General features: G+C 37.1%; 2 protein-coding genes across 5 annotated transcripts in view; both read left to right on the forward strand.

Moving 5' to 3' along the window:
* The first annotated feature begins 290 nt into the window (after window positions 1-290).
* Window positions 291-6821, forward strand: LOC131351664 (uncharacterized protein C7orf31). The gene is made up of 8 exons (XM_058387162.1): window positions 291-400; window positions 535-606; window positions 700-729; window positions 913-1103; window positions 4012-4100; window positions 4793-4967; window positions 5634-5728; window positions 5941-6821. Exons 1-8 carry the CDS (start codon window positions 291-293, stop codon window positions 6814-6816), a joined length of 1638 nt encoding a protein of 545 aa, XP_058243145.1. The 3' UTR covers window positions 6817-6821.
* Window positions 6822-10496: 3675 nt separating this feature from the next.
* Window positions 10497-26070, forward strand: part of osbpl3b (oxysterol binding protein-like 3b) — a 58496-nt gene continuing 42922 nt past the window's right edge. Inside the window, exons 1-2 of one of the 4 annotated variants that reach the window (XM_058389673.1) lie at window positions 10505-10888; window positions 18039-18096. The gene's annotated coding sequence lies outside the window, so the exon portion shown is untranslated. Of the gene's footprint in view, window positions 10889-18038; window positions 18097-26070 lie in introns of all 4 variants that reach the window. The other 3 variants (XM_058389691.1, XM_058389665.1, XM_058389681.1) reach the window with 3 other exon arrangements.

Below are 26070 nucleotides of genomic sequence, written 5' to 3' on the forward strand. Positions count from 1 at the left end.
ATGGTCATGGCTGCCCACTGGTTTTCCAGCTCGAAATGTGTTTGCTTTAATATACCATGCAAAATATGAGAATGAGAAATATTTAAAATCTGGTTAGCGAACTATTTTTTTTGTTTTTACACAAGCTGGATTATACCATTGGATGCACTATAGACCTAGGAGAAAGACACCTCAGATAATATTTAAATAAGCATTAATTTTTCCTAGGTGTCCCAGTGGGGTCACCTCAAAGGATCTTCATAACAAAAACAGTAATAGGGGTGGCAGCAAAATGGCATCAAATATTCACAATGGAAGAATGCCTGCAGTCATTAAAGGACATCGACACTTTAGTTACGGAGGAGCCACATTACCTGAGTGAGCAGCTTCATGTTCTCAACAATAAAAGATTGCAGGATTAGTGCAGATTAATTAAAAAAAAAAGTTTACGATTGATGCTAAAATATTAATAAAATATTTTGACTTTGAGACACATTTCCCATCACTGTTTATTTTTCTTACCTATTCAGTTGTTTCTTATTATTGTGTTTCCAGTTCTGTTACTGTAGCGCAATACTATGACCTAACTCCATCTAAGAAAAGTAATGTTCGAGTCAACGACGAGATGTGGGTTAGCTATTTTTTCCTATACCAATATGTTATATTTTTCTGAGCAGTCTGTAATATAGTCACTGACTATGATCTCATGTCTCTAACTAGAATTCCCAAGCCAACTGATATCAATGTTGGGTAAGATTATAAAAATTGTTTGCTTCTCAAGTTCTTTACAATGTTCATAACATATATATTATTTAACCAGGTTGCTAGTTTGAATCATACCTCTCCTCCTCACCATGTCTGTGATGCAGTTGGTAATTGTATTCACTCAGTCTGTCTGATACTGGAGCTCATCCTTTGTCTGTCTTCACACAGTGAGAAACAAATTAAGGTCTCCATCAGGAGAGAAAACCCATACCAGTCACACATACCTTATTGTGCCATGTTCCCCACGTTTCACTGCCCAGATGACCCAGACACAGGCGTGCGGGCTGCATCCAAACTCCCCATCAATCCTCTACTACCAGCTAATGCTCCTCAGGTTACTCTGCTCAGCAAAAGTAAAGGTCAGAGCACTGCCAAGATGCCTTGATCAATGGACATAAGCCTAGTGTACACTGTACAATCTAGGTTGCCAGTAAAGTAGTGTAAAATTTACTGTAACAACTGTAAAACACAGTAAAGTACTTTAATAACTTACATAGTATAAAATAACACATAATTCAGCACATTTGCCCATTAGACTGCTACAGGATACAACTGAGCTGAAAGTTAATCACTGAGTCACCACAACCTGCATTGACCACTAGCACAACTTGTATTGATTCAGCCACCACCACCACCACTGAATTAACTCCATTCAAAGATTGCATTTAATCAATGCAAGCTAGTTGATCTACTTGCAAAGGCTCAGGAGTTAAGGCCCTGATGTTTGACTTATCAGACATTTCAGTGTAAATAAATGAATTATTTTATCAGCACAAGTCTGATATAAAATTAATAAGGACACTGTTGGCTTTTAGTGTGAGACACTTTTCCCTCTGTTGGGATAACCTCACACTGAAGTTTAGTGGTTGATGATAACACCTGCATCTAAGAAAGCAGAAATGGGTTTAATATTACCATTTACTTTGAAGATATAAACATTTGTGTAAAAAAAAATAGCAGTTTTTGGGTTTTAGGGAACTTTTCTTTGAAAATATCGTCCTAGTAGACTAGGCATAAACGTAAAGCCCTGAGAGTCTATGATCATATGAGCCATTAACCATCACTGTGGAGTCATATGATAAAGAAATTTAGTGCATAACATGAGTACCCCAAAACAGGCAGAAATTCCATTTATTGGCCTCTGGCATAAAATGAGTTAAACTTTAGCTCAAGTGAACAAATGTAACTTTGTGTTATTTTGTACTCTGTACAACTTTTACAGTTGTTTACAGCAAATTGTACAGTATGTTAAGTAAACATTATTATTAAATTACTGTAAAATCAAGAGTATTTTTATATAGTAATTTAGTCGGTATATAATAATTTAGTCCATACTCAGATACTACAAATATTTTTTGTCCTTTAATTATAAAGTAAATGTATTTTTATTATTAAACACTGAATGATCACTGGACAGTTGATAATTGTGAAAAGCCTGACAGTTGATCAGAACTTTACATAAGTATACATTGCCAAAATTCAAGAAAAGTAAGTGACTACATATACTGTGCAGTTACACAAGCAACTATAATGTAATTACAGAGGATGTGTGTCAATTTTAGATATGACTCTTTAAGTACAAGTACAAGTGTATCTTAACATAAAAGTCAAATTTTTACATAAAACCTGTAATATGTTTACATAAGAAAATTAACACCAATCTGAATTTGATATTTAAACAAAAAAACTTTTACTCCACATATTTTAACATGCAACTTATACACTACTCACAAAAAGTTAAGGATATTCGGCTTTCGGGTGAAATTTTAGGATGCACCTAAAATGCACTATAACCTTTACAGGTGAACTTAATTTGACCTTCTCTACACTTTTGAATGCACATGTCCAACTGGGACCAGTGGGCCTCAATGCTGTTCTCTGATGAAAGTCGATTCACATTGAGCAGAAATGATGGCCGCCAACTATGTTGACATCAAGGAGAGCGCTATGCATTAGCCACTGTTGTGGTGGTGTTACAGTCTTGGCAGGTGTTTCTACTCAATACAGAACTGCCCTAAATCTTGTGAATGGTACAGTGACAAGCCAATACTACCTGAATAACATCATTAATCCAGTCATTGTGCCCCTGCATGAACAACACAGGCCTAATTTCATCTTCTTGGACGACAATGCTCCAGCTCATTATGGTCGCATCATTAGGGAACGGCTGCTGGAGGCTGGGGTACCTCAAATGGAGTGGCCTGCACTTTCTCCAGACCTAAATCCCATAGAAAACCTATGGGATCAGCTGAGTCGCCGTGTAGAGGCTCATAACCCTGCACCCCAGAAACTCAATGACCTGAGGGCTGCCCTTCAAGAAGAGTGGAATGCCATGCCTCAGCAGACAATAAGTCGACTCGTGAACAGCATGAGACATTGTTGTCAAGCTGTAATTGATGGTCAAGGGCACATGACAAATTATTGAGACATTGACATTTTTGTTGTGGTATACCCACCACTGTTGTTGGCTTTTGTTCACCATGCTTCTACTTAAATGCCCTACTTTCATGATATAATATCACTGTAGTGTGAACTTTTTATGTTTTCCATAAATTTCACCCAAAAGCCAAATATCCTTAACTTTTTGTGAGTAGTGTATATAAGGTTGTAATTTATGGACATTTCCTGAAAATCTTACTTGAAAATCATCCATTTATATACATTTTAATTACTTTCCCCATTACATGTGACATGATGTGCAGTTCTAACTGTTAAGATAAACTGTTTATGTACTTGAGCATTTCCATACGATTTGCTATTGTAATCCATCTGTAGAAGTCTGTGGAATGGTCCCATGTTTAAATCATGTCAACTACACAGATATGGGAGACATTTGTTATGAAGTTAGATAAAATAAACCTGTGCATTGTTATTTCTGCATTTGGTAATGAATTATAGCAAACCTATGAACAGATTTGGTTGTATAGAGAATAAAAAGAAGACTGATTAAACACATAACATAAAAACATAAAACTGAAAAAAATTATGACATTTCTGAATGAAGAATGAAAAGAAGAATGTATGATAATGTTTACTCACAATATGAAATATGGATTTATAGTCAGTTGTTCTTTTCAGAGGTTTGATTTGTGAATAAGCATTGTGTTTTTCAAGCTAAGTTCAGTTACATTTACATGTTAAGTGTACAAAAGTGTTAGAACACAGGAGTTTGAGCAAATGAAAGAGAGAGAGAGAGAGAGAGAGAGAGACAGAGGGAGGAAGAGAGAGAGATATGTCTCTTAATTACATATTGCTTACTTCTTATAGGTTCACCTTATCGTCATGAGCTAATTGAAATTCCCATGGAAACCAGCCGGGAATCTGCAACATGGCCGGGACAAAATGGCTACCAAAATGTAAGTTTCATAACTGATGTCACAAATCAAAGCCTCCCACATTACTGTTAAGGCCAAGCATCAAGCAAGATCAAGGGTGTACAATCTTATCCGTAAACAGCAGGTGTGGGTACAGGTTTTTCTTACAAACCAAACAAAAAGACATACCTGTCTACTGAAAGCCAGGATCAACTGATTAAACAGCTCCTGTTTGACTGGAATGTAAACCTGCACTCACATTAGCCATTTGCAGATAAGATCTGACACCCCTGAGCTAGTTACTTATTGGACTATTTATTACAGTTAAATAATATAGTTCTTCTATATCTACTTATATAGAATATAAAAGATACCTATATTTTATGTACAGAGTTGACATTTAATAATGACATTTCCTATAAACTATACTATGAACTCTATGTACTTTTTGAGTGTGTGGTAATAATTTAAGTTTTACACAAATCATAATTGTTTTTGTTTTTTTTTGTTTTTTTTTACTTGTTTTTATGTTCATACAAACACTTATTTTACTTATGTATTATATACTGTATGTCCAAATGCAGTGACATGCTCCATTTCTGAATCCAAGCCTAAGAGATTCCTTTCTATATATTAGTATACCCTGTAAAAGCAAACTACATCTCATTTATTCAAGCAATAAATAGTTCTCAGATGCTTGTCTGTGACAGCCATTCTTGCTTTCTGACCTTTAGTACATTAAACCTGTAAAAGGAAAGACACAGGTGTTTTACCCCAAGGCTCCAAAAACATTGTGTCCAAATCTGACACTGCGAAACTGGAAACACACGCTGCTCGAGCGGACTGCCAATGCACTGCGCAACATAGAGAAGTCCCAGTGGCTCACATCATATCAGCTCCACTTCACAGGTCTAGTACATCTCATAACAATATCAAGATGTGATCTGAATACATGCATATATGATGTAGCAAGGGTTAAGTTTTATGGCAAATAAAAAAGGGAACTGAGTGTTGCAGATGTTCCATGTACATGATGCACTGCTATTCAACCATATAATGACTGACAGAAGTTCAGATCCTCATTCCCTCATTGTGTTATTACAGGTGGTGCTGGGAGTGCATTTGGCTCTAGTATTTGACAGGGATGAGGGTTCCTTTCTTTCAGAGTTATAAAAGCAAGAAACCAGCCAGTTAGGGTTGCCTGCAGAATCATAAGTAGAAAGTCAGGCTGAACTAGTTGTTCAAACTCTCAGTTGTTTGATAATGCTGCCTGTCTTTAAAATGATTCAGCAGAAGATGCATGCATCAGAGAAAAGTCTTTGTGCTGTTAATCACCAAAAGAAGGATTTATCATAAAGTTTACTGTGCTCTGTTTAGGTATTAATTTAATAATGAAAACATTTATTTAATGTATTACCAAAGGAGAATAGATATAGATTCTCCATAATAAATTCATGTGGAAAATATTATATCTGAAAGACTTGCATAAAATAAAGACTCAAAACTAAATGTTCTCAGCTGTAAATGTTATCAACATGGAAATGAACTAAAATAGAGTTATGGACTCCCTTCCAGGCACCGGGCCCACTAACCCTATAAAACTGGATGACTTTAACGAGAAGACAATCACCTTGATTACAGGAGAAATGAACCCTTATACAGCACAGCTGGTATGAAACACACAGGCAGCACACCTTAAAAACAGAAATTAAGTAAATGTGATGCTACTCATCCTTGTTTGGGGTTTGCTTTTCCATTTGTCCATTCAACCATCAAGTGCTTTCCTTTCCTTCACTGTTTCTTTAATCTGTTCTCTGACATATGTTTTCATCAGTGGGGAGCCTGAATGAACACTGTATAATGAATTTGATATTTATCTCAGAGGGAGCGATCTTGTCCTGTTTTCCTGCCCCCTCGACCGCTTGAAGGACGCAAGGCCAGGATCCTGCAGAACCAACGTCATCTGGAGAACCCATGCCCGCTGTTCTCGTCTTCCTTTTTCCCAGAGCCTCCAGACACAGGCATGTTTTTTACACAAACACATGGACCCCTGGAGGCTATTGCTAACACTACGCAGCATAAACCATATAGCACAAGTCTCAAGGATGAAATGTTCAGATGGAACCAGGTTAACGAATCAAGTCAAACATGTCAGGTGGTATTTAACAACACTACCTGTATGTGTGACGTGTGCTGCCAAAGAAATTGTGTCTGCAAGCTATCTGAGTCAGATGTCACTAAACCGCATACAAGCATGAACAAACCTGCAGTGACAGTGAATGACAGAGGGAATATCAATCTGGAACCGGGTTTTGCACCAAACACATTACAGGCTGTGCTGCAAGAGACAGAAATGAACCAGAGAGATTTGTCCAATAGCAGAACCCAGAATGATGTAAAAAATAACCCTTTTGAGCTTAAGTGCACAGCACCACCCAGTGCAGAAGAAACAAACAGGCATGTACGCTTTGAGCAAACAGTGAATGACTTTGAAAAGGAAGAGAAAACAAAGTGTGGTTCTTGTACTAGTCCCTCCATCCATCCACGCTTCTCTAGAGGCAGCTTTGGATATGGAATAAAGAGAAACAGCAGGGATTTGGAGTCTGATCTGCTGGAGCTTCAAGACTCTTTTAGCCAGACAAAAGCCCACCGAATCTTCCATGAGTCTCTGCAGGATGCCACTGTGGACCTCAGGGACAACCATTACACTGGAAGAAAGCATGTCTTCTATGGCTTCAACTCTTACTATTTTCACTGAAAACCTAAAAATAGAGGTAATTAAATGCTTAGGTAGACCCAGAGGTCTGCTAAATGATATAAATGTATCTTTGCACCATTAATATCTTGAGTGCTTCCTAAATCCTTATTTTCTCTCACATTTCTTCATTGTACTTTGTGTGAATATAAGTCTACATTTTACATTTTACAAACCATCTCCAGTGTCTGCTGTACTAAATATTAAGACTGTTTTACAGCCAGCACTTTTATTTTACATTCATTGCTGAAGACAGTTCTGACAACCTGCAATCCATTTCTGTTGGAAGGTGCTATGCTGACCTTAGCCTTTCTGTGAACAATATACTGCTTATTCCCACTTCTATTAAAGCTCTTTCAAACTAGTGAAAGGCATGACTTGCTGTGTGCGTCCTTGAGAAGACAGCACATGCTTTTGTTCTGCCTTGCCTGAGCTTCAGGCATTCCAACAGGCTGAGCTGTTCTCTGCAATACTGAGTTCCTATTCACCTCCTTTTTGCATGCAGTCAAATTCATCTGTAGAAAATGAGTGCTACCTACTTGGATATGTGTTCTTTTGAAAGACCTGATTGAAACCCTGAGATAACTGGAGAAATGGAGAAACTTTCCAATTTAGCTGGACTATGACTTTATGCTTTTTATAGTTTATAGTGTTAGGTAGTCAGATGTACCGCTTTTTTTTTTTTTTATAATAAAAAAAAAGTTTTACTGCTTTAATCAGAGCTCTACAGTTGCTCAGTTGTAGTTGCTCTACAAAAAAGCTAACTGTAGCCATACATATTTCACTAGCTATATCCATGATCTAAGACTGAGCCTGGATCACACACACACACACACACACACGCACATATGCACTCATTTATACTCACGCAGTAGGAATTCTGAAAGTAGGGCTTTGAACTGTTAATCACTGGTACAAATATTTTTTATGTGATTGATTCTACACTCCCTGATTGAACCTTTGAAGAACATGGTTCTATGAAGAATCCTACAACGTTGTTTCCCTATCAGAAATGAAGCAGAACAAGACTAATTTAGAGGTCTAATAAACCATTACTTGTATACAGTGCTGCTATAAAAAAGCTTAAACAAAATCCTAACAGTGTTAGGGGGGGAAAAAAGGAAAACAATTAAATTAATAACATTTATTGTCTAATGGGTGTGTTTGGAAATAATATAAAAAACAAAAACAAATATATATTTACTTGTTGCAATGCAAACAAATATCCACTAGATGTCATAAAGTAACCGTTATTTTATCATTTTCCCCAGCATGCGTTCTGAGCGCCATCTTCCCCACAGTTTCATCTGTTCACATGTTGCTCCTGGCTTGATCAGTGATCACAAAACCTGTCCCTGGAGATTCTCTTACAGGGTTCAATCCTCTCCCTGATCTGATCAGTCTACTCGATCACACAGGTCAGCCCTATTAGAGCAGTACTGTAACTGTTCACCTATTTATACCTAATAATGACATAAAAATAGATTTACACAAGTAATTATTCATATCTTTTCATGTCATGGATTGTGATAAATGACACATTTTATCACTCAGGTCTCATCTATTACAGAAGCATAACTGTTTATCACTTACCGCAACAACAACAACAACAATAATAATAATAATAATAATAATAATAATAATAATAATAATAATAATATTCAGTATTATTGTTAGTAGTAGTACTGTTAATATTAATCTAATTAGTATTATTATTTTGGTTTCTGGAAGAATTCTGTTGGATTCCATGATTCCTGTGCCTGCACAGAGACAGCTATGTGCCTCCTGGAATTAAATTCTTATAAACCCACTGACTCTTTACTAGTTGCAAGCATATAAAGGTGGTTGCAGGACTGCATTTTGGTAAAAGCCCACAAGGCTTATACAATCACACATACCCACTTCTGATGAATGAGTGGTTGTTCCTGTGACACACCTGAGCTCTTTCTGTGATGAGGCAGTGTGTAATACCCCAGGAATGTGCTATAAATACACATACCATAGCAAACACACCCCCACAACACACATCATGCTGAACCATGACTAACAACATCTATGTTGCATCACTTATTCATAAAATTTTTAATACCACAGACAGTCATGTTTTTTAAAGGATAGAGGGAGATTGATTTATAGGTGTAAAAATGTTTTCTATCACTTTCTAACATAAGAAATGAATGTATAGAAAAAATCCACTGCTTTTCTTTATTGAAGTCCCTGACCTAACAAACACTGGCACTTTTTAAGGAAAGGTTGACTCCATGAGGGATTCACCCATTTGTGTCCATGCATGAAACATTCAATATCACTTTCATTCCTCTCCCAACATTTATCCTCTTACTGGTGTTGTCATGGTGATGAAGGGACTATACTGGGTAAAAATGAGCAGATGTAGACCACATTTAGCAGGAGGATATGGCATACTGTAGAAATGGTAGCAAGTGTATCACTGAGTGGATTTTTTTGCACAAAAAGCTTATACTTGTGTTTTTTTTTTAAATATCATAATAAAACCATACAACATGTAATATAAAGACTTAAGTATACCAATAGTCTTGTCCAGCCATTAGCATATCACATGAATGGCATTGAAAATAATTTATTTAACCATTTAATATTTAATCATTTATTTCACAGGAACAAAAACAAAAATGTAAGGTCACATTTAATCACATAAAAGGTATACAGCTCTGGAAAAAAATAAGAGACCACTGCCCAATCTCCAGATTTGAACCCTACTGAAAACCTCTGGAATGTCATCAAGAGGAAGATGGATGGTCACAAACCATCAAGCAAAACTGAGCTGTTTGCTTTTTTGCAAAAAGAGTGGTATAAAGTTTCCCAACAGCAATGTGAAAATCTGGTGGAGAGCATGGAGCCAAAAGGCATGCAAATTGGGGTTATTCCTCCAAATACAGATTTCTTAATGTTATTTAGCCAAAGCATTAACACAATTTGTTTACAAATTATTTGCATTTTGTTTTATTTGAGTTATTAAAGCTCTGCAAATACTGCATGATCTTGGGTTATTTTGATGTGTTGTCATTTCCTTTAAATATACACTGTAAATAACTTACTTTCTTACTTACATACTTATATTTTGAATTTAGGAGAAATATTGTCAGCAGTTCGCAAAAAATGAAACAAAACTGTTCATCTCACCAATACATGCACCTGTAAGAAAAAAACACTGATTATTTTGCAGTGGTCTTCCTTCCAGAGCTGTATATATATATATATATATATATATATATATATATATATATACACTTTGTTTATAGACTTTTTATATTTCTATATTTCAGTTCCAGGATCTCAAACTGCTTTGTAACAGTGGGTTTTAATGTGGGTCCTGATGCCTGTGAAGGACACCAAGGACACCAAGGACATAATACTAAAAACTTTTCTGTCAAAAGTTCAGAATGGCTCTTATGACTAGGCTAATCATTGTTGTATAAATTTAAATAATTAGATAATGTCCTACTGTAGTTGATAAGTTGTAGAAACCCTGCTGTATACACTCTGATGAGAACACATTTGCAGTACTGTACATTCAGATGGGCGGCCGCTTCTGGGAGATGCTGCGCCTGCGTCACGGAACGACGTGGTCAGGAGGCGTGGCCCCGCCCATCATTAACATAGCTTTTCTTCTTATTCGCTTTGAGGCGTGTCAATCATTCTCTGAACGCTCAGACCCACCTGATTGTGGACTGTTCTTTTTGAAAGTAGGCACACAACGGACATGACATCCTTTACTGATGTGTAGGTGATTCGCTGGAGCGAAACTCATGAGAAGAACGGAAATATATGTTTACTTTCTTCCGATCTGCTTCTTGGTGTGGAGAAATTGCGATAGTGGCGGGGAATTGCGATAGTTTCCTAACTCTATGACGTTTCCCATCTTTTTCCTGTTTTATACAAAGTAGCGAAACAGTAGCCTTCATACTCTACTTTTCTTTTCCTTTTTCCTTTACCTGCGATTCCTTCAAGACTCGCGTCTGACACGCGTACGAGTTGAGTTTTCGTCTTTGCCGGAAATCGGAACTGAAACACACTTCTGCTTAGGTCCAAGTGGGTAAGTGACCTGTTTGCCGCTACATTACGCTTTATCATTACTAGTGATTATCATGTACAACGTCTGTGTGCAATCCGTGCAATCCAAGAGCATGTTTTTACTTGACTGGTCCTGGCATGCAATCTTAATCCCGAGCCCTGAAGACAAGGTTGAGAAAATGAAGCTATCCAAAACACAGATCATTCTCTGGGGAAAAGTTTCTTAAGGCTTCTTTATACAGCTAACAATCTGAGCTTAATAAAAGACAACTTTTGCTTAAAATTGTTGGTCCTCAGAATGTTCTGGGAACGTTTATTATTGGTTCTGAAAATGATTTTTGAAGTTCTAGTTTGGTTTTCCAGGATATTTTTCTTTAAGATTATATAGTGTGCGTCAGCGTTATGATTCATCCAACTTTATATAATTGAATTCTCTCGATAATGCTAACCTTAACCCGCTATGGTTTCCTCAACGTTCAGGAATGTTCTCTGAACCATCCCTCTACAACCTTGTTACTACACTGATATAAACACGGCAGGTATCAGGCTCCTATCACGTTTGCATATAATACTACAGGAACCATGTTATTATAAAATAAAAATATCAAGAATAGTTATAATAATATTTATAATCATGTCACTGTTGGTAGCATTGCCCATTCACAGCTCCAGGGTCCTGGATTTGAACCTGTGTTTGGGTTACTGACTTTGTAAAGTATTGCATGTTTAAAAACATGCAGGGAGATGGATTGGCTACACTAAACTGATCCTAGTTGTGAATGTGTGTGGTCATGATGCCCTACAATGCATTGGAGCATCCCATGCGGAGTGAATTCTCCATCCTTATACGTACAATGTAAAACATTATAGCCCCATTAAGTTATGTGTACTTATTTCTTCTCTTTAACTCCAGTTGTCATGACAAGTATTGTCAAGTTAAGTAGCCTTTATTTGTCACATATACTTTACTGCACAGTGAAATTCTTTCTTCGCATATCCCATTCCTTGGAGGGTTAGGGTCAAAGCACAGGGTCAGCTATGACGCGCCACCCCTGGAGCAGGGGGGTTCGGGGGCCTTGCTAAAGGACCGAACAGTGGGAGCTTGGGGGTGCTGGGGCTTAAACCCCAATCAATAACCCAGAGCCTTAACCACTGGAGCTACCACCGCCCCAAGTTTATATGTTTTCAAGTTCAAAAGTCCTCAGAAGGTTTCAAGAGCAACATTGAACTTTGTGAAAATGGTTTCCAGAAAAATAAAATAAATGTTAATGTTAAGGGAAACATCTTGCTAGGTTACATCGAATATTCCGGGATTTCCCAAAAAGACAAAATTTAATGTTTTCTCTAAGAGTATAGTCATGAATGAAAACATGGTGAGACATTTCAGAACAGACAGTATGACAGTATAAAAGCTCTGACACCTGATGACAATCCTTGATGACAAAATCATCAAGGGTATTGTTAGGAAGTTTGGACTGCCTTACATATTAGTGCAATTCCCAGCCACTAATGGATAGTTTTGTTGCTGGGTATCCACTTGGGCTTCCTGTCTGCTCAGGGCTAATCTTGCAAGACCACTAGCTTTTTTCCATGTAGCCTATCAGCAAACAGTACTTTACACAGAATTCTTGAACAACTTTTAAATAGGGGATTTTGTGAAAATATTTTTTAGTCAGTTGAACATATCTTGCACAAAAACTCACTGTATGGCAATATTCAAGCATTTGTTTTCCCATTACAAAACAGTGCAAGGAAGTGTGTTTAGCTGGATGTACAGAGAGCCAGTCAGATTACAACTTTGGAAATCTTGTAAGTTGTAGCCAGAAAAGTGTACAAAAGAAAACAAAATAGGAGTGCGTGAGGCTGATACTAGCCCAGGACATGTTTCTCCCTCTTTCAAAAAAGGATCTGCTAATAGGAGAAAATTTAAATAGTGTCAGCCGACATACGTGCATGTCAATTCAGAATATTGCATATTTTACTCTAGCATTCAGGTAGTGTAACCTGGGCATTATGTGTGTTCGTCAATAGTTTTCATATTCATTTAATATTTTTTGATAATTTCATATAGTATATAATAATTAATTTTCAGCAACATGGAAGATGTGATTTCTAGGGTGAATGCTCAGCTTTAATAAAATGAAGAGGGTAAAGGTAAAGCAGGTGTCAAATTCATGTAGTTACTCATATTTTAGTTTGTAAATAATTCATATCATTATTTTCACACAGCGTCCCAGCTGAGCTTAGATTAGTTTGGCTAGATAACCTAATGTAGTCATAAGTCATTAAATATTAAGAGGGTGTACACATCATCCTTATATATATATATATATATATATATATATATATATATACACACACACACACACTCACATTCACACACACATATTAGAGCAATATATCTAAGAACAGGAACAAGCTCCATGCTTGAGTACAGCAGGAGAATAGGATGTTCTGACATTGTGAGTAAGTAGCTGGAACATAGACCTCAATTTCAGATCCACCCCAGAAAGCAGGGAAATGACCGAACAGTGCTGAACTCCATATGTCCATGACCTGAGTTATACACCTCTGAACAAAATAGCAGCATTAATGTTTCAGTTGGAAATCAGGTAATCACTCCTGACAATGTATTAAGTGACAAGAGCAGAGAACGTCAAGGAATCATTTACACTCCTGTAGCCTTTCTCAGTGAAATGATTTTTAGATGTCCTTGGCTGCAGTGCATGTTCTTGTCCTGTATGAAGTCCAGTGATGCACATATTTTGGAGACTTACTACAATTTAATTCTCTGGCACAGCACAAGTCACTATACTGTTTCTGTTCTAGTAGATTTAGGATGCTAGTAGATTTAGGATGTATCACAATATACTGTATATCTAGGAAAATATTCTTTAATATTTTTCTGTCACCATGGTAGCAGACTGTGCAATGCATGTGCAGTAGAGTCGCATGCCAAGAAAAAAAAAGATCTGTTTAAGTCCCACTGAAATACCTTCACTGTTATTATGGGTACAGCTTTATTATTGTTCATCAATCAACAGAACAATTAACCACTGTTATGGAAATCATGTAGGCCTATTTATTTTGTATTTTGAATCGGACATGTTGCCTGTTATCTCACTTTGTACCACTCAGTGTAGGAGTTGAGAGGAAGATCCTTTTTTTTCGCAGAATGTGTTTGTGTGAGAACGAGACAGCCATGGCACAAAGCAGCAAGGCACAATAATAACAGTATAAAATTATAAAAGTGGTTCATCATATCATGCGTTTTACTGAATTAATGAAACAAATGTCTATTTTTCCTTACGTCAGCGATCCAGATGGTACTGAAACATTCTGATGTTTACAGCTTTCCCAGCAGCGGTGATCAATGACGTAATGCTAATAATGACAGTTAAACATTTTATAAATATTTTACCATCCAAGTTGCTCAAGTTTGAGCATCGATCTAATGAAAAGGTTGGAGGTGTTAGCTAGAAATAGCTCTGCCAAATAAATAAATGCAAATAATAACTGTAACTTTACAGTTTCTTTTCAGTTCGGCTAAGATGTGTAGCCCAAACTTGTTCCAGTATGACTAAATTCCAGTACACAAAGTGAGCACTATGAAGACATGGTTTGCCAAGGAACTTTGAGTGACCTGCACCTGATTTGGCATCTTTGGCCTGAACTGGAACACCGACTGCACCGCAGACATCAGTGCCTGACCTCAATAATGCTCTTGTTGCTGAATGAGCACAAATCCCCACAGACACACTCTAGAATCTAGTGAAAAACTTCCCAGAAGAGTGGAAGGCTTCTGGTTTGGGATGTTCAACAAAAACGTATGGATTTGGTCTTCAGGTGTGCACAAACGTTTGGCCATATAGAGTATACATGAAGGGGTTAAATTAATTGTATAACGTATTTGTTTCATTTTCTTATGTACGATGCTTTCTGAATTCAGACCTGTTATTTACTTTAATATTCCATTTTATGGTAAAAAATGTAATAAATATCTTTAATACCATGAGAATCTATTGTTTAATCTTACTGGGTACAAATAATCTTTTGTTTATTTAGAAAAGTGTGTTAGCAATACATTTTCATATGTATGTACCTGTGTTGTTACACACTCCTATGCTTAAATACAGTAAAATAGATGATATGGCATACTTGTCTAGTGTGTTTAAGTTTTAAAAATGCACAATAATCAAAATTACTAAGAAAAACGGATGTACAATTTTGAAAGATATTAAGCCGTAGTTTCAAAAGTACCAATTAGCAGATTTTCAAAGTGTTGAGTAATTACACAGTAATAATTACACACATTCTGTGGTTCAGCTCTGCTTTAGAGATACATGATGTAGTCCTGTCTGAAGTGCTAAGCATCAAATTATGCAAAGTGGTCACTCAGCCAGCCGTCTCACCTCTTCACACTGCACTGCAAATACACGTCTAAAATATGAGAAGAATGAAATATTAGAGTCAGCAATACTGGTACAGTATTTTGGCAGTATGTCTTTTTCCACCTAATGTGTATGAAATTTGCCTAGTGTTTTTCTTCAGCTTGTTTTTCTTTATTGTTCTGTCTGGTTTGTTATTGCTAGCTGTTAATGAGCCTGTATGTGCAAAAGCCTTACCCTTGAATCCAGCTAGTAAAAGTTTTGAGTGAACTGCAGGACCTGACTTATGGGTTGCATCATGGCTTTAAGCTAGGCATACGGTACAAATCATCTACCCGTGACATCTAAGTCATATAAGTTATATGTGATATTTAAGATTCGGGAAGCTGCCTATAAATACATTTACCACAGCAATGTGCAATTCTCAAATCTGCTTGGTCAGAAGTTTTCGATTAATTTTCTAATGAAAGCCATATTCAAACCACAGGTTTATATTAATGCACTCTGTCTAATAAGCTGTGATATGCAAAGAAAATCATTTTGCTGTACTGTAATGTTTCTTCTTCTTCCTTCTAGTAACAGCTTTCTCTCAGGCAACATTTATTTAAGCTTTTTTTTTTTAAACGGAGTCTCTAATGTCTGCAATTTGTGTCAATCAGAGGTGAAGCTACAACTTTTGTAAGTTTTCTGGCAAGAGAAATAGAGGAATTTTTACTTTCTGGTTTTTATGTAACATAAAAACCAGAAAGAGAGCAAATTTTCTGTCTCACAAGTAGAATAAATTTCACTACCAGCTCTTGTGCCATAACCTTTTGGCACAAATCCTTTGTGTAGCATTGCCTTAGAGTGATATCTAGATGTTGTTAAATAACCAAACTTGGGAATGTGATCTGTGTTTTATTATCACTGCAACTCATTCCTCTGAATTCCTCTGTGCTGGTGTGAACATGTGGCTCTCTGTGTGAAGCGTTGGCCTGAAGAAACAAGCTGAATTCAGTGAGCAGATGTTGAGCTTATTCCCTCACAGTGGGTGTTGTCTCCGTCTGTCAGCCACGTCCACATAAGAGGAGGTTTCGCAATGTAAGCAGCATGGTGTGGGTTTAGCTGTATGACATGATTGCAATTCTCATTTTGTTTTTGTTTGTTTCAGTCTGTCTTTAGTTTTGAAGTGGGTTGGACATGAGGTCGTGATGTCTCTGATGGAATGTCACTATTCATAATGTTCAGAGAAATGAGCGAGGGAGATGAGAAGAAAGCATATGTTGGTTAGAGGTGTTATGCCTGTTATTTGTGCCCTTCTGCCTGTATGCAAAACACAACTATAAGCTCAGGTTCCAGGTATGAGACAGGACTCGGAGAATCGGCTTCACTGATTCTCAAAAGAAAGATTCAAAAGGGAAATAATATCTCAGGTGCCAAATGACAGGCTCTTCTGTCAGCCTCTTTTCTGGCTGCACCTTAATGTCAGCTACAGAGTGTCATTGATGCATCTGCCCTTTGAGATGAACAGCCTTATCATCCACATTCAGATAATAATGTTGCAGATGTGATGTTTGGCATATGTCTGCTTTGTGTGCTGTCTTTCAAATGATTGCACCATAACAAGATACTGCCTCCTTCCAATGTAGGTACAGCTCTGTTTTCAGCCTCCTGCTTTTCAACTTCAATTAACTTCAGGTAACTTATTGTTATATTTATTCCATTTTTGTTGGTAGGTAAACTAGTGTCTTTTTAATATCTTGCAGCTGTTGTGCGGTTATCATGTGATTTTGTCTATATTTCACATGCCGTTATCTCTGTCCCATTGCAGTTCAGAAATAAATCTTTACTGGTCTTTGATTTGTTAATGTGACATGTTCACACACCAAAATGTAGTGCCAATGCTTCCAGGAAAGGTTTTATCTTATTTTTGGGAGATCATGAGCTTGAAACAAGACAATGGCTAGAAGCCAAAAGAGTAAACACTGTCTGAGTGAAAAACATGACATATATTCTCAGCACTGGCATACACAGTGAATGTAGCTAATCATAGGTATGTGTGAGCTCTTGTATGTGGAAGAGGGCAGAAAGAGCCTTCCTTGGTGTGTTATGCTGCCCTGGGATGCAGCCTGAGCTACAGTTTTGATGCAATCAACTGTTAGAGGAAAAAAGTAGCTATGCAATATATATATAGATAGTAGATAATATATTTAACATATAGTTAGTTAGCTTGTTAATTGCATTAATAAAGAACAATGAAATTCATCATTTTATTATTACCCTCTTTATATCAAAAAGTTGCATTTGTGAAGTTCTTAAGACTTGTGTCTTTGGAGCGTGGTTTATTTAACTTTAGCTTTTTATTTGTGCAGTATTGTATTTAGGCTTCCAAATGTATAAAAGTTGTGTTCATTCATAAAGATGATCGTGATGAAAAAAACATGTAAGAATCATAAGCTTTTGTTGTTCACAGATTTTATTTTTTGCAACAATCAAAAAGACAATGGAAAAATCCTATTGGTCTTTTGTTGAGGGAATCAGGTTGATGACCACTTCCAGGTTGGCCTACAAAATATTTAATCTCTGCAGCATTCTGTTGTGCCTGACAAACAGATCTGCCTTGTCTGATGTGTGGATCACAGCACTATAATATGTATATTGTGCTACAGCATTGAAGTATGTCGTGCAATGCATTAAGTACTGATTGAAAAGTTTTGTCTAAAGGGTTTATTTTTTCCTCTTTTTTTGGAAGCATCAACAAATAAAAAATATTAATTTTCTGTACACAAAATATATTTTTCCCAGGCATCCAGAGTACTGATTTGTCCCCCCTGAACAGCACAGATGAAAAGGCATTTAAATGGTAAGAAAAAACAGTAAGGAATGAAGGAACATAATTTAACAATTTAATACCAGACAAAATTGTGCATTATTTTGTTGCCAAATCCAGTTTTTTTTTCTCGTTGAACAAACTTGCACACAAATTGGAACTCCAGAAAGGAAACAATACAATAGAATTCCTGTGTTTATTTTTCTAAGACAGTGGGATTTTTGGATCATACACTCACATTTTCTCAGGAATCCCTCCAGATGAAAGATCCTGAAACATCCTGCACTGTGTGCTTTTTGCTCAATATGATAGCAGATCATATAAATTTGGATAAATGTTAATATATGTAGTGTCAGTAGAATAAAAGATCTGTGAATTTAGAAGTGTGCCCATTAGATGTTGCTAAACATATCCTGTGGGTTGAGCTTGTCACACTCTGAGAAAGGAAAGAATACTAAAATACATGTACATCCTCCCAAAATGAGAAGTACTACTATTGGAGAAGTAAAAATATGGACTCAAGCTTTTCAGTTCTCTGTTGTTTACTATACCAGCTCTGAGTACAGGACTACATCTTTCTTTAATCCTAATCAAACTTGCATGGTATAATAATAGATTTTAATGCAATTGTAGTGTTAATTTCTACATTTTAAACTTGATCAGACCTAGCAAAGGATTTTAGCAGACTGAACCATGTACTTCAAAAATACTGTAACAGAGCCAGTAAACGTATGGATGTATGAAACATGAAAAAATGTCCATGAAGTTACATGAAACATAAACCATTGTTGCTTTAGTAGGATCTATTTTGCTGGGAACCTATACTTTTTTTTTTTAGCAGAAGGCAGCTCATAACAACAGAGTCAGGCTCCAGGGCTAGAAACATTTGTTAGAAAGTGGAGAGGTGTTTTTTTACAGACTTGACCTCATGGCTTGTTTAAAGAATAGTTTAAATCTAAAACTGAAAACTCAAAGCAAATGTCTGTTTAGAGTTTATGCTGTCCGTCAAAGGTGGTCATGTGAAGCATGACTACAAACCAATACATAACAACGCAATGTGTATTATTAGCTGTAAACTAATTTTTAATAGGTAGGCATTAAAAGGTAACAGTTGGCACTGTTCATTCTTTATAAGCAATGGATTTTTGTTAAGTTGACCTTTCCAGATCGTAGAATAGCTCTGCACTAGATTTGACTACAGAAGTGCTGTTGTTTTTGGGGAATAGGTAAAGACATGTAGCCAGAAAGATTGAGGTAAACTCTATCTGATGGCTGTTTCAAGACAGTGTTGCAATGGCCAGGGAGGTTGTTTATGAGAGCAGTTTACACTGAGGATGCAAATCTAATTTTGTCCTGATGTATCTGTAGGGTAGAGTCGCAAGACCATTGCAGTCCTTACAAAATACATTTGGACAGACAAGTGCAGGCAGATGCTACGTTACCCCTCCCAAAAGATTACATTTGCATGGGAAGCAAATGAGTGTTAGCAGCCACTCCTCTGCAAAGCAAAGAGTACTATATTTGTCTAGCTCTGTTGCCTCCTCTTACATATGTCTGGTTTCCATGTACCATCATTCAGCGCCATCATCATTCATATTGTGCCAAATGTCTGTTTAGGATTATATTATAGACGGGTGTAATAGTGATCTATGAAGGCATATGGCTGTGGATGAACTGTACAGCTGTTGAACAGGCTGTTAATGTGTTAGTGCTGGATAAATGTAACATGCCCTCTGGGAGAGCAATGAAATCGAGATCTTGCCTTTCTCCTTATGGTAAAGTGCTTTTGCTCAGACGCAGTCACGCAGCCAGTCACAGCTGTTTCACACTTACAACACCATCTTTTCTCTTTATAACACCATTGTGGCCATCCAGAAATAGTTCCACAAATGTTGTTGCAGTTGTTTTTCTATATGTGTAATGTAGGTGGCCGTATCTTTTTAAGAGCTAGCGTGCTGTCTGGCTGGAGGTCACAGGTAGTGAAGCTGGTAAAAGTTTAAGTTCACGTCACTGAGACATGGTACTTTGTGTTGGGGAACGGTAACTAAGGTTTGTTTGTGAGACACAGTGAATCCCATCCACACATCACTTAAACAGAAGAAGAAGGATGTGGTTAATGCACAGGATGCACTGCATGGGAGTTAAAGCAAATAATATAAACCTCAGGGTTTTAAACAGCTGAGAATACTCGTTGCATTTGAAACACCAGAATGAGTTTTAATTCATTTCAATTCAGTTTAATTTTACTTGTATAGCGCTTTTAACAATGGACACTGTCTCAAAGCAGCTTCACCAAACATAAGACATATAGAACAGAAAGTTCTAGATTAATATTAGACTTATATTTAAATGTATTTATATTTACTCCTAATGACAACCCTGAGGCGACCGGGGCAAGGAAAAACTCCCTTAGATGGTACGAAGAAGAAACCATGAGAGGAACTAGACTCAAAAGGGAAGCCATCATCAATTGGGTGATACCAGAGTGTGTGCACAGTAACAAACAAAATCGTCTTGTCCCAGGCTAGTGGTTTGTCCATCTGTGTGAGAGATCATTATTATTCTGTGTGGTCTGATCTGCTCTTAACTGCTCTTAGTTATTCAAAGTTACAGCTCACTGACCTTGTATTGATGGACATAGTGCTGCTTTATAGAAACCTGATTTAAATAATTGAATTAATAATTGAATAGTTTTGTCTCCAAACATTGAAATCTTTTGACAGGATGAGCCATTAGCTGAAGTGTTAACAAGGCAGACCTTTAATGGAGGTGACAGAATGATGAAGCTGTACTGATGCAGTATTCTGGGCACAGTCTAGTGACAGCATCAAGCAAGCATTTGAGTGCTAGATTGTGTTCTACTAACATGTCTTTCACTTGTTGTAGAGCCAAGATTTTTCAGGCAGTTACTTCCTGTGCTCGATACACAGTATATACATCAACTGCTACGTTTGCTTCAGTGCTTTAAGGAACCCATTTAAGACTGCCATTCTGGTGATTAATAGACCCAAACCTTTGTCCTAAAAGTTAGTATACGCATGTCAAGCCAAGTTTAGCCTTAACCTGTATGCAAAAGTGGGCTTTCAGAACACATATAGCATGCTCCAAATCTATGAGCTAATTGCTGCACTAGCAGACGCTCTAGTGTAGGCTTTTTGGTATCTTGTGAGAATCAGAGCCCATCTGTTTGGTCTCTCAGTGAGCCCATTTGGCCTAACGCACTACACATGACTAGAGGCTTGTCCTCTTAAATGGCTGGACTGATTTTAATCATGTTCAGTTAACATGGAAGCAGATTCAGTGTCAGTTTTATGTCTATAAGATGTCTGTTTCTTAGCTTTAAATCAGCAGCAGTGATGGATTCAGTGGACCGCTGGAGCCGTTTCAGACAGTGATGGAGCAAAAAGCACACAAAAAGCGTGCCATAACCTCAATAAAGCATTTGACTGCGTCTGAAATCATATGCGCTCGACATGCTGTTTGAAGTTTAATAGTTTTCATTCAGTTTATTTTGTGAATATATTTGGTGAAATTTCAAACCGTATCACACTTAACCTTGACATTGTCTGACATAAATCACCATTTCATTATTGTGGAAGAGAATCTGCTTTAATGTTAATCACTAATAGGGTGGTGATATTGAATAAGTTGAAAATGTTGTGCAGTGTATGTTGTGAAGGATAGTCATTATGATGCTTCTGTTATTACTTCCTGTAATGTGGTGCTGTAAATGCAGATAGAATCTGATAGTTACAGTAGTTTCAGTGTGAAATTGAGAGCAAAAAGCTTTTTTCAGTCACAGTCAGTAGTGTTCAGCATGCATCACTGGTGGCTTAAATCTGCAGGAGCAGGTGGACAGGTATGACTGACCATTTCCATGAAAGCCAATGGGTGTGAGTTTGTGTGTTCCGTAACGGTTGGCACAGTATGAACAGAATTAGACTGCAGCCACCTTTAATTTTTACATTTATTATTTAAGCTTGCATACTGCATTACTCTTCACAACATTAAACTGCCTGACAAAAAATTGCCATATTTATTACCTCAAATGTAGTGACCTTAATGTGAGATCGTTCATCAAGCTGTCAGCTTTAAAAAGTAAACTTTAAACACATCTACTCTATGAACTCTATTGCGATATTAAAATAATATCTACACTCTACAGTTAATTGCTGAAGTTTTGAAATAAATTTGCATGCGCTTTTTTATACCTAAAGATCACACAGAATATCTGATGATACTAAAATTACTGTAATGGACTGAGTATGGAATATATATGCGCTGAGTTGACAGGGTGTGAATTAATTAGTGAAGCAGTCAAATTTCAGCCATCAAGATTATTTGTATTAATTTTTTTTCCCTGTACTGCTTTGCATCTGTGCTTGATCCAGTACTAAATATAATTAGTTCTTTAATTCTGGAAGAAGCAGGGGAGTTATAGTCCATGGCGGCCATGTTTGTTGGCCACGGTGAAAGTAAGTCTGAGTTAGACCTTGCCACACAAATGAATCTACAATTTATGCAGTTGTACAAAAAGCTTATTAATTAGACTGTAGTGATTTACATTAAGGAACTCTTAACTAACATTTTTTACTGCACTAGTTAATGTAAACCTACAGTAAAGTTCAGTCTTGTGTCACAGAAGGAAGGCAGATGCAAATGCAGTATGAGTTTATTCTGAAACATCAACAGGCAAACTAATCCAAATCGTGAGGCAAAGTCGTGTTCCACAAACAGGCAAAAGATCAGGCTATGTGCAAACCACTATAACAGGACAAAATTACAGAGCAAGAAACAGGAACCAGCTAAAGATTGAACAGAGATAAGCAATACATAATAAAAGCTGTGGTAATGTTCAGTATCAACACACTGAGTGATTACTTCTCAATGTGAGCGTGAACTGCTGAGTCATTAAATAGTGTGTGAGGCAATTGTGTTCATGGGACAAATGGTGCATTCAAGTCATGTCAGAAAGATCGTATTTTTGAGTTGAATACACATAAAAACACCTTCCATAATGTCATAAATGGGAGTCATGATTGGGAAACTCTGGATTTTCTCTGAGCTCCAAGTTTCTGGTTTGGGGTCAGTTCAGTTAGAAAACATGCTGGAGTCAGTGAATTCATCATAAGTAGATGATGGTAAATTTGTTAAAATTGTACTCGTCTAGGAAGCTTATGAGTTTTCTGTATGTAGCAGGTTATTAAAATACAAACAAATTGTTTAACATTTAAACACTTACAGGAGAGAAATGGACTGAACCGGGACATTGAATTTTGTTTATAGATATTTTTATCCCTCTGTATATTCATAGTGTTTGCTTATTATTACTATTTATTTAGTTTTATCATATGTTCCAACTAATTGCCTGCACAACATAAGATAGCATTGTAGAATTACGGCATAATATGTAACAATACAAAAAAGTTTACAGTGGCTTGTCGTGAAATGAAGCTAAACAGCTAAAATTTGTCTGGTGAGTTGTTACACATTCTCCCACTTGCGCTTCCTATAGGTTTACTATACTGCAGTGAATCACACTCGAGAAGACCTGACTGACTTCCATATCTTTTGAAATTGTCCCTTGCAGGGCGTCTCCAGCAAATCATAGTAGGTGATGAAGAAATCTTGAAGCAGTTATGGTGCTTGTGTTGTCTTGAGTGTGTTCGCGCAATTGTGTGGATAAGCCTTTTTAAACTGGTGTTTCTCGGTGGAGGAAATTGGTGGGATTTAGATACAGTGTTTTGAAAACTCATGAAGAGGCAACTGTATGCTGAGTTTCATCTGCATGGTCATAAAGAAGATGTAGCGGTGAATAAATAGTACCAATGATTTCTTCTCTCTCTTTCTCTTTATCTGTCTCTCTCATTCTTTCTCTCTATATGTCTGTCTGTCTTGTCTGACTCTCTCTCTCTTTCTATATCTCTCTCTGTCTGTCACTTTTTCTCTGTCTCTCTATATGTCTTTCTCTCTCTTTCTGTCTCTGTCTTTCTGTTTGTTTGTCGCTTTCACATCTTCTCTCTCTTTCTTTCTTTCTGCTTCTTTATTTGTCTGACCTGACCCTCTCACTTATATCTGTTTCTCTCTCTCTCTCTCTCTCTCTCTCTCAGCCGTTTAGGTAGATGTCGGTAGATGTTTTCTTTACTACACAGAAACCCCAGGCAATCATGTCTATTATTTCATCTTTAGTGTTTTCTCCCTGAGGCATGGGAGTATCCATGGTGTGTTTGTGGTATTCCACTAACAGGCTGTTTCAGCTCAGCTGATTTAATGTGTCTGCAAAGCATATGCTCCTAACAGGCTGGACAGGAGACAATGCAGCAATATTGATGATAAAACACGTGTACATTTAAAATTACATTTAGGACACAAGTCTGTAAACTCAGTGTGGGTTTAATAAAGGAAACCCAAGACTCGTTGTCACTGCTGATATCATTGATGTCATCAAAACACATGTACACAGTGCACCAACAGAATAAAATATGATCAAAGACCAAGAAATAGCAGGAAAGCCAAGAGTCAAGAAAATGCTGAATACAGTGTGGATAACTGAAAAACATTGCCTTGATGATACAGAATTGCATGCTGAATTTGAATGTAGAAGAGAAATAGAAATAGAAATAATCTTAAAATACTATTCAAAGATTGAACTTATGACTTGTGCCCACATTAAGGAAATGAACCACTGATAAGGCAGAGGTGAGGACAGGACAGAAACCTAAAACAAAAGCATTTGGCATAACAAAGGGAAGCACATGAAAGCAACATGAAAGCAGCGCTCATCAGGATGAGAGGGAGAAATGAGGGAGATGGTGATCGGACAGTACACTTGCCAGGAATGTAATTGCTCACTGGAAAATTGTATGCTTATTAGAGAGCTTCTTTTTAATAAGTAAAGAATATTGTGATTGTAAGCGACAAATATTGGGATATTAAAGCACAAACATAGTGATCCACCTTTATAGATATCTTCACAGTAATGTTTACCTGCTGCCATTATTATAAGCTCATTAAAAATGAGTTGTATTGATGTTCTTTCCACCAAATGACTACATATTTTAAATTCTTCTGAGAAATCGGAGAAATCTTGTGAGCAGAATCACACTGAGGTCTTTTCCGCAAATGTTCAAGTCTTGACATATTGCCAGAGAGTTTTCTCTATATAATAAATTCTATTGTGACGATCCCCACAACAGAATGTTTTTGAGTCTTTGTCATCTATCACAGCTCATCTCCATTCAGTCTGAGGGTTAAACTTCTACAAGGCCAGTCTGTCTGCCCTCTCCTATTTTTCTCACTCTCTCATCATCCATCCACTTCCTGTCTCCTCAGCAGGGCTGGGCTCTGTGACGATGAAATATCAATATTCTGATAAATTATTTCTTAGTACACTTTTCTGAGATACTGTGAATCTTGACATGCATTTTTTTAGAATATTTTAATGTTTCTTAATAATAATTACGAACTCTGACTTGATGTATGTTTTGTACTGATTTGAATATTTAAAATACACTATATTGCCAAAAGTATTCGCTCACCCATCCAAATAATCAGAATCAGGTGTTCCAATCACTTCCATGGCCACAGGTGTATAAAATCAAGCACCTAGGCATGCAGACTGTTTTTACAAACATTTGTGAAAGAATGGGTCGCTCTCAGGAGCTCAGTGAATTCCAGCGTGGAACTGTGATAGGATGCCACCTGTGCAACAAATCCAGTCGTGAAATTTCCTCGCTCCTAAATAATCCACAGTCAACTGTCAGCTGTATTATAAGTACGTGGAAGTGTTTGGGAATGACAGCAACTCAGCCACGAAGTGGTAGGCCACGTAAACTGACGGCGCGGGGTCAGCGGATGCTGAGGCGCATAGTGCGAAGAGGTCGCCAACTCTCTGCAGAGTCAATCGCTACAGACCTCCAAACTTCATGTGGCCTTCAGATTAGCTCAAGAACAGTGCGCAGAGAGCTTCATGGAATGGGTTTCCATGGCCGAGCATCTGCATCCAAG

Source organism: Hemibagrus wyckioides, linkage group LG01 (genome assembly GCF_019097595.1).
Source record: "Hemibagrus wyckioides isolate EC202008001 linkage group LG01, SWU_Hwy_1.0, whole genome shotgun sequence".
Lineage (NCBI taxonomy): Eukaryota > Metazoa > Chordata > Actinopteri > Siluriformes > Bagridae > Hemibagrus > Hemibagrus wyckioides.

Excerpts from the sequence above, each read along its gene's own strand:
- LOC131351664 (XM_058387162.1), top strand. The coding sequence starts at position 291 with ATGGAAGAATGCCTGCAGTCATTAAAGGACATCGACACTTTAGTTACG. Across the intron at positions 730-912 it reads CCAACTGATATCAATGTTGG|TGAGAAACAAATTAAGGTCT; the intron begins GTAAGATTATAA and ends GTCTTCACACAG. Across the intron at positions 4,968-5,633 it reads ATATCAGCTCCACTTCACAG|GCACCGGGCCCACTAACCCT; the intron begins GTCTAGTACATC and ends ACTCCCTTCCAG.